Consider the following 9898-nt stretch of genomic DNA (forward strand, 5'->3'; position numbering starts at 1 on the left):
CCTGCTTGATCTCACATAAACCATAATCGTAAGTCCAGTTTGGATTGTGAAACACAAGTTTTTCCTCGCAGTGGTAGATTACTAATCGTTTACCTTGGTGCAGTTGTATGAGTATTGTAAGTCAGCATCATGGCTGATTATTCATTATAAGTATGCAGTGGAGTGATGACGTCAGCCTCTGCACTATAAAAAGGTGCTCTGTTCGCAGGTTTGGACATTCAAACTCTCTCTGAGCTTCAGAGCGACACACGAGGGAGCGGAGAGAGACGGGAAGCACAGGAAGGTCCGACAAAGTCTTTGGAGTATGAACAGGCTCACATTTGCTGTTTTCCTCTCGGCGCTGGGGTTTCTCGTCTGCGCAGCTGGTAAGTCTTTAAAGCTTAAACAGAAGACAGAAGAAGAAGCGCGGTGTTTAATATGTCTAAAGTTCTGCTGTCGTTTTGGGATTTTTTACTATTTTTAGGAATATAATGACACTAAAAAAAGTTTATAACTATGTCTTCATTTGCTCTGAGATGTATGATCCTGTTATGCTGAGGCTTTTCCAACACATTTGTGTCGGTATCGGGTGAAGTGAAATCCTAATAACCGCCTGTTGCTACCTGTGACAGGTAACCCATGCTGCTCAGAACCATGCCAGAACAGGGGCGTATGCACTGCGCTTGGATCAGATAATTACGAGTGTGACTGCACGCGGACAGGATATGGTGGACAAAACTGCACAACACGTAAGTCTGAATGAAACACATGAGGTGAAACTAAAATCAGGATGTACTTGTTGCCGTGGGTTATTCAGTAACTCATTTCCTTCTTGGCCGTTACAGCTGAGTTCCTCACCTGGCTGAAAATATCCCTGAAGCCTTCGCCCAACACTGTCCACTACATCCTCACCCACTTTAAGGGCTTCTGGAACATCATCAACAACATCTCATTTCTCCGGGATGCCATCATGAGATATGTGTTGACATGTAAGTGCTTCTACCTCCAGGCAAAATGAGAACATGTTTTGGAAACGGCTTCATAACAAATCAGATAATTTGTACAGAACCAGTGGGAGTGTTTTTACTAATAATTAAATGTTTTCTCTCTAGCTCGATCCCACATGATTGATAGTCCTCCAACTTTCAATGCGGATTATCATTACAAGTGCTATGAAGCCTATTACAACCTCTCCTACTATACGCGCACCCTCCCCCCTGTGCCCAAGGATTGCCCAACCCCTATGGGAGTAGAAGGTGAGTACGCTTTCTCTGCCTCTGGAGAACCAGTTTTCTCAGATTCTTGTATACTGAGCAAGTGCGACTTGGCCCCATTACATCACAATGAAATGATCCCCTCTGTCAGATTAAGGGAGTTCAAATGTGCTGATGGAACACAGCAAAACCTGCCCCAGCAAGCTAAAACTAAAAGAGACGAAACCAGTTTTTTTTTTTCTTTCTTTTTTTTAGCTTTAGGAATTTACAATGAAAGCAAACCTCCATTATAACGTTGAGTCACCTAAATGTGTTTTATCCAAGTGAAACTGTCTTGATTCTGGATTATAATCTTGTGTGCTGATTTTTCCCCCAGGTAAAAAGGAGTTACCCGATGCTAAAATACTGGCTGAGAAGCTTCTTATGAGAAGAGAGTTCATCCCGGACCCACAGGGCACCAACCTGATGTTTGCATTCTTCGCACAGCATTTCACCCACCAATTCTTCAAGTCTGATATGAAGAGAGGACCTGCTTTTACTGCAGCTCTAGGCCACGGGGTAAGCACAGCACATCTCAAACAACATCAGACTTGAGTTAAGAAATAGAGACAACTTGTGAATGAATAATTTATTAACAATACAACATCTTTGTGCTTTCAGGTTGACCTCAGCCACATTTATGGAGACAGCCTGGTCAGGCAACACAAGCTCAGACTCTTCAAGGACGGCAAGCTTAAACACCAGGTATGAGAAGAGACAGCTGTAGTTTAAACAGCCGAACACTTCAGACCACACAAGTGTCTAACAGATGCTTCCTCTCTTGCGTAACTCTGCAGATCCTGGACGGAGAGATGTATCCCCCGACAGTAAAGGAAGTTGGCGCTGAAATGCACTACCCTCCTCACGTTCCCGACGCTTACCGCTTCGCCGTGGGCCACGAGGCGTTCGGCCTGGTCCCCGGCCTGATGATGTACGCCACCATCTGGCTACGGGAACACAATCGGGTGTGTGATGTGTTGAAGGAGGTCCACCCCGACTGGGACGACGAGAGGCTCTTCCAGACCACACGCCTCATTCTGATCGGTGAGTTGATGAGACTCTGACAACTCCACAAAAGTTTTGAAAACATTTGGCTGGGAAATGAAAGTCGAAATAATAACAAAAAAGGCATGTGATTCACTTGTCATGGTGCTCATATAGTTACCACGGGAGTTAAGAAAAGAGGAAGTCGTACTTTTTATTTTGGTAATCATCTACTTGCAAGCACGTTGCACACAGTGGAGGATTAGAGCTCTGCTGTGTTGAAAGATGTGAGGAAGAGGAAATGTTTAGTTTTTCATTGCAGGGCTTCACTGCATGTTTACAAACAATTAGATTCAATCAGAATAATCATTTGTTTCTGATATATATACTTAGAAACTATTAAAATGACATCTTCTCCTCCTCACTGATTGAAAAAGTTGACTGCTAGACACAAGCTGTCTCCTAAACCACTGAAGAGTTATTCTTAGTCTACATACACATGATATGTCCACATTACACTGTGAAAGTTGTATATTGATCCTTGATTGGCTTAGGTTTCTAGTGTCAAACACATACATTGAACCGGAAACATCCAAGTTAAATAACAAAAAGCAATGTATAACTACATTATATTAAAATACTTAATCATTTGTCCTGCAGGTGAGACCATCAAGATTGTCATCGAGGACTACGTGCAGCACCTGAGCGGCTACAACTTCAAGCTCAAGTTCGACCCCGAGCTGCTGTTCAACCAGCGCTTCCAGTACCAGAACCGCATCTCATCCGAGTTCAACACCCTGTACCACTGGCACCCGCTGATGCCTGATACTTTCCACATTGAGGAGAAAGAATACAGTTATAAAGAGTTCGTCTTCAACACATCTGTAGTGACTGAGCACGGCATCAGCAACCTTGTGGAGTCGTTTTCCAAGCAGATCGCTGGACGGGTAAGAACAGTTTGAGCTGTTGTGGCAGCATTTCAATTTAGACCGTAACACTCTGATCACTTGAAGGCAGATTTACTGACTTTCCATTCATTTATTTAGGTTGCCGGTGGCCGAAATGTCCCAGGACCTATCATGTACGTCGCCATTAAGTCCATTGAAAATAGCAGAAAAATGCGCTACCAGTCTCTGAATGCCTACAGGAAGCGATTCTCCTTGAAGCCCTACAGCTCCTTTGAAGACATGACAGGTGAGACGAAGTCAAGATGACTAACCAAGCCTAATTCTTGCAGGGGAAAGGTTGACATCAGAAGATTAGTAAACAGGTTATTATTAACACGAAGTGAAAGGAAATCTCACCTCAGTCCTAATTATTTTTCTGTTATTAATAGCATTGTCAGGAATTTAATGCGAGCCTGAGAAACAGGCCCAGATCGAAGCTGATGTCATAGATGACTTATTATTAAAGAAAAGGTTTGGACCCACTTGTATTCCCCAGCAGCTTTAAAGGTTAGGAATTTATTTGCACGACTCTAAGAACCAGATGTACATTTCGTCTTGAGATAGTGTAAGCAGATTGTCATCACAAGAGGGCAAGACATAAACAGACAAGTGAGACCTCCTGCTTCAGAGGAGAGGATTTAAAGTTCACGAGAAAGGAGGACTTAACGTTGATTAAAAACTAACTGTGATGCATGAGGACAGAAAAATATTAAGTTGGAGAGAAAAGAGGAAGGAAGAGGTAGAGACAAGAAGAGAGATTGTGTTTATCTTTTATTTGCTGGGTCTGAATCAGTCAAAACACTGAGCTCATATTTAGACTAGCGGTAAGCTTTGCAGCTGCTGAGAGAGCGAGAGAGAAACGCCAGACCAAAACTAAAACCACCCCCTTCTTTGTGTTCCTCAGGAGAGAAAGAAATGGCCGCAATGCTGGAGGAGATGTATGGACACATCGACGCTATGGAGCTCTACCCGGGTCTGCTGGTGGAGAAACCCAGGGAAAACGCCATCTTTGGGGAAACAATGGTGGAGATGGGGGCCCCTTTCTCCCTCAAAGGCTTGATGGGAAACCCCATTTGCTCCCCGGAGTACTGGAAGCCGAGCACATTCGGAGGCACCGTGGGCTTCGACATCATCAACACTGCCTCCCTGCAGAGGCTCGTCTGCAATAACGTGAAGGGACCCTGTCCCGTGGCATCCTTTCACGTGCCCGACGTTAAAGAGACGGGCTCCGTGATCATCAACTCGAGCACATCCAACTCACGCAGCAGTGATATCAACCCAACAGTCATTCTAAAAGAAAGGACTACTGAGCTCTAATTTGTATTATTTTCTCTAACTTTATTATAAATGTATTTATTTATTTATTTATTTTATATTTATGTTCCATTATTTATATGAGAAATTGGAAAGTAGATTTTTTATAGGTGATTTTGTATATTTATGTCTGGCAATCAAGAACAAAAGTCTGTGGACGTGTCTATTTATTGAAAGATTCATTGTTTTATAAATTATTGTCACAGTAATGACCTCAGTCACTACAGCTTAATACTTGAAAGTTAGTTTACAGTTTCAGCTACTTGGTAGTGTACATTATACTTGCTGGTTAAATGTATGTTCACTAACAGTTTATCAGTCGCAGAATGTGCAGTAGTAGTGATGTTCACAGTGAACTAAGTGGCTGATCTTGACTCTTTTGATCTCATATAACAAACATAAAGTGCATTCCTGTTTCAGTATTGTTTCACTGATGTTTAACTCCTTCAATCTGTGTTTGTGTCGGGTATTTTGAAATGACATTCTGAGTCAAAGCTGCACTGTTGTTTTTAATTGTACTGTTTTTGTTCTGAATGCCAACTGACTTCAGAGTTCGACACTAATAAATGCTTCCAGGAAATGGAGCACGTCTCTCATAAATCAGCTGCGAGGTTGTTGTCATTTTCACTTCACTTATTTTCATTTTCGATTGTTCCTTTATACAAACTGATTGATGCCTCATGAGCAAACAGGCTTTTCTTACCTGAGAAACAATGGAGTCCGAGTACTGGGTGAGTGAGGCAGTTCAGGCGGGATAACTGGTAAAATTAATGCAGTTTTAAAAAAGAGCGTCAGTTTTCTGTAAAAATGTTCTGGGCAATCCAACATAGATTTAAAAAAAACCCATGATGGCAGACTGACCTCAGCTTGTTCCTCCTCTGAAAGTCAGTAACAGACTGCCATTAAGAAATCACAGTTTGCTTAACCTTCCACATCCCACAGATATTTTAATGTAGGCGTGATATGAGACTAGTTATGTCATCCATGGCTTTATTTCATCTTGGTTAGATTATTGTACTACGTTATATTCAGTGATCCCACGCCTTCAGCTTACAAAACGCAACTGCTCAGCTTATAATTTTTCATAATAGAAGACTTAGCCTTTCCTTACTGGTTGCCACTCATTTACTTAACACCTTTAAAGCACGTCGTGGTTAAGCTCCCAGCTACACTGCTGAGTTACTGCATCCCTATGAGCCATGGCGCAGCCTCAGATCCTGGGCCAGGGCTTTAATGACTGTTCCTGAGACCCGGCTCGAGACAAAAGGTGGCCGGGCTTTTGCAGTCAGGGCTCTGAAGTGCCCTGCCAGAAGATCTGAGGCTTGCAGAGTCAGCGACCTTTTTAAAAGGATGAGTTCACCCAAAAATTCAAGTTCAGTCATTATCTACTCAGCCTCATGCTGATGGAAAGTTGGGTGTTTTTAAACATCAAAAAGAACAACCTTAAAAACTCCAAAGATCCCAAATTGATTTGAAAAGACATCATTTACACCTTTTTTTTAACCCGCAGCCTGTCTGAAGTGGGTGCCTAAGCATCTTTTCCCAAATCAATTTGTGATCTCAGGTCTTGTGGAGACTTGGATTACGCTTAACGAGTTGTATGGAGCCATTTTATGGCATTTTTACAAGAATTAATAAAAATGCCTTTTATGAATGTACACACACACACACACACACAAACCACTTTGTGTCGTGGAAGGGCTCTTGCGTTTCAGTACATCAGATAAAACATGTAGACTCTTGTACTGAGGAGATTTGCATGCTGAGTGAAAGCATGCTATGATCTTCTGGTTCACAGATATGCTGTAGTCAGATAAATCAACCGAATAGGGGCAGATCAGCAATTTCTCACTGAACCCTTCCTTTTCCCTTTCGGGGTATGTCTTAATTAGATAACATGATTTTATCAGCCCTTATTCCTGAGGGCAAAGTAAGAGTGGTTAAGTACTACAACAACACAAATTACCAGCAACAGTTTCTGTGCACCGCCTCTGTTTTAATATTACTTTCTGTGGATTTTTGATTACTAACAACACATGCAACATGGCGTGTATAGAAGAGGAAAGGACCATTCAGGTGGCTGCACATCCCTAAAACTTTCCACTTGCTGGTGTACATATTGCCAGGAAAAGTGCAAAGCCTTTTTACTGTATATGAGGTCTGAAGCTTAACGCTCGATCCAACAGCCTGCAGGAAACCTTGAGTCAGCAGTATAGGCTGGCAGCGCTACAGTGGAGGCAAGTTATTTTTCTAGGATACCCGCTCCAATACAAACATGGTGGAAGAATGTTGACGTGACCGGCGGCACAGAGTGGTTAGTCAGACCACAGGGTGTCATCCCTTCTAATCACAGACAATGACAAGCTACATTTTCCCATCCATTCACACATTTCTCACAACTGATACAGAGAGCACATTTACTCTCTCCTCTCACGCGGGACGACTCGAGTTTTAAACACAAAACCACAGACAGAAGCGGGGACATTACATTAATTAAGTCATGTGCATCAGTTGTCATCTCAACTGAACCTGATTGACGGTTCTTCCTCCATCTCATAATCTTTGTCCTGAACCAGGCGTACGATTCCCCGTCAGAGACGTGGCCCACCGTGGCATGAAAATGACCTAATTGTGTGTGCACATTATTTGTTTTCCTCAATGTCAGTTGCCTGAGGGCGAGTGTTATTATTCCATTGTGCATCAATGTGTGGCATGCTCAGGTCCTGGTCTATGAGATAGAGCAGGGGAGCACATCTTGTTTTGTGTGGGTGTAATGAGCATGAGCAGGCCGTGGGCCCTGGTGTGGGAGAAGATCAGGAGACTTCAGTGTGTGTTTTCCCTCTGACCGCTTCTGAACCTCTCTGGAACCAGATCCAGTGTAGAGGCCGTGATCCGAGACTGGAGTTACGTGACGCCTTGCAGGTGGCAGGAACTGGGGTCAACTGGGAGCTGCCGCCAGCCACCACTGCACGAGAAGCACTGGCACTGACCCACTGGAGGCCACTGATCACTTACATTGATTTAAACAAGCAGGTGACAACAAATATAGACTAAGAGAGCAGTCGCTAGCAATTCTAGTGTATAAACAGAAATATCTTCATTTGACTCAGTGATGCAATGAGTTAAAAAAGCACCCCATCAATTTAGCATTGCATTCCTGTAACATTGATGGACATTCAATAATGACAGGAAAAAAAGTTTTAGAGCAGCGCTCTACTGCGCTCTGCCACCATTACACCCATGGTTGTAATCTTTAACGCTAATCTCTCCTGTCCAGCAGAAAGCGTGCAACCTCGGAAAACATTTCTCTACCGTCAGAGATTTCCATCTTGGAAAAACAACTCCAGTGTTTATTCTTTTTTTATGTAGCCACTTGTCCCGATTACATTTAGCGTCTTGGAATTTTTACTTCTTTCATGCTTCAGATCAGATTGTGGTTTCAAACTTCTCTAAATACAGATTGTTTGTTTAGAAAACAGAAGCCACTTGCTCTTCTTTGTCTTCCAACCGGTGAATTTCCGGCAGCCACCCACTAAATTTAAGAACACGGAAGACCCTCACTAGTGCCAGGTTTGTCCTTTCTGGGCTACTGTAGAAACATGGAGATGCAACATGGCCACCTCCATGGAGGGAGTCCCGCTCCCTATGTAGATAGTAAACGGCTCATTCTAAGGTAATTAATTTTTTTTCTTATTTTCAGGTGATTATACACTAATTAAAACTGCTAGATGCCACTACACATTAAACACTGTACACACTTCCAACCAAAATGGAATACACTGCTTTTTTTTTTAATTAACTGTATAACATCCAGACATGTTTATGACATGATCATGTCACTATTTCTCACTGATTGTTGATAATGTGTTTATCCTTTGTAGTTTTGAACGTCATATACATATTGTTTTACAGCTAACAATACATATGTAATGGTTTTAAAATCAAATTTGACCATGTTGTGTCTCTCACTAGGTCAAAAACTAGGTAGCCAGGCTGCGGTGGCCAGGCTGCAGTAGCCAGGCTGCAGTGTGCCAATAGTAATGCCACAGGGAAACACTTTTAAAAAATGCAAATGACAATAATCGATGCCAATTACTTTTCTGTTGATGGACTAAGCGATTAATCATCTAGTCATTTCAGCTCTACATGAGTTAAATGTTTTGAATAATTGACGGCCCTTTGCAGTACATACAAAGTGTTTTGCTGCCCTCTATAAAATGATGCAGTAATTGGTCTTTCAGTGTTTCAGTAAATGTGCTTAAGCAATTGAGAAAAACTGATCATTAGAGTCCACACAATGGTGGCTGCAATTTAGCCCAGCTCGTATCAACCCATATGCAGACGGAAGCTTCTTTGAGCTTATCTACTGACATCCTGATATGATGCTGACTTTCAATTGTAATGATGTGTTTTGCTACTGTCGGGCAACTCAACTGCCACAGGGAAAGATTTATTTGTCATTGTGGATGGTGTCGTTCTTTCGAAATGATGTTTCACTTGACTCCTGACACACTCATACAAATCACTTTTTTTTTCATACCTCCATGAACATGCGATAGTTCAACTCATAATAGAAAGCCTGGAGCATATGACATTTTTTTTTTCTGACTGTATTTCTGTGAATTGGTCGGTTTATTAAAGAAAGCTAGATTTGCTCTCTTTAGCTCATCATAACAGTGACTCTGGTTAATAAGAAAATCCTGTAAGGGGCAGGAGGAAATGTCAGTGAATCAAGAAATTAAACAGAAGCTTTGTTATTGAGGTGATTCCATAGGATATACAAGAAGCTGCTGGAAGAAAACCAGGGAATTGCAAGAGATCAGCACACAATGAAACATTGTGCAATAAGAGGAAGAGAACATCTGATGATTCATCTTCGTCTATCTGTCTGCCCTTTACCTTTGGTTGCTTTCGGCTTGCATAAGATAACATTTGTGGCAACGTCAGGTGACATTTTTACCAGAATTCTGATCAACCAACAGTAAATTGTGGAAATGTACCACTGATAACTTAGGTCGAGGTGAATCCTTTTTACTACACATGATGAACAAGGAGGCATTTATGTTTTTTTAAAAACCATTCATTTGTTGACACTAAATCAGGAAGTGGAATTTAGTAAGTAAACACTGAAGATAAGATGTCTGTGCAGAGAAAGAAAAGAGACAAAAGGAAGACAACAAAATTAAAATAAAAGACAGAAATATATCATCAAAAGAAAGAAAAAGACAAGAAAAGAAGGACAGAAAGACAAAGAATATAAGAACAAAGAGAGAGAGAGAGCAAATCTAGCTTTCTTTGTCTTCACTCTTGCCAAGTCTGACCCTCATGTTCTGTTCGTATGGGTGAGTTTCAGCGAAGAGGAATGCCTGGCACCTGATTGTTTCCCGCAAGCTTCATCTGACGTGTACATTATAGGCAGAA

The 9898-nt window shown here is 41.9% G+C and overlaps 1 protein-coding gene across 1 annotated transcript; it reads left to right on the forward strand.

Moving 5' to 3' along the window:
• Window positions 1-245: 245 nt before the first annotated feature.
• ptgs2b (prostaglandin-endoperoxide synthase 2b) lies at window positions 246-5044 on the forward strand. Its single transcript, XM_084354167.1, has 10 exons — window positions 246-365; window positions 612-728; window positions 825-968; window positions 1092-1235; window positions 1570-1751; window positions 1854-1937; window positions 2030-2276; window positions 2877-3163; window positions 3263-3410; window positions 4068-5044. The coding sequence occupies exons 1-10, from the start codon at window positions 305-307 to the stop codon at window positions 4478-4480; spliced, it is 1827 nt and encodes a 608-aa protein (XP_084210293.1). The 5' UTR covers window positions 246-304; the 3' UTR covers window positions 4481-5044.
• Window positions 5045-9898: the final 4854 nt, after the last annotated feature.

The sequence above is a fragment of the Pagrus pagrus genome (assembly GCF_965226575.1).
Source record: "Pagrus pagrus genome assembly, chromosome: 6".
Lineage (NCBI taxonomy): Eukaryota > Metazoa > Chordata > Actinopteri > Spariformes > Sparidae > Pagrus > Pagrus pagrus.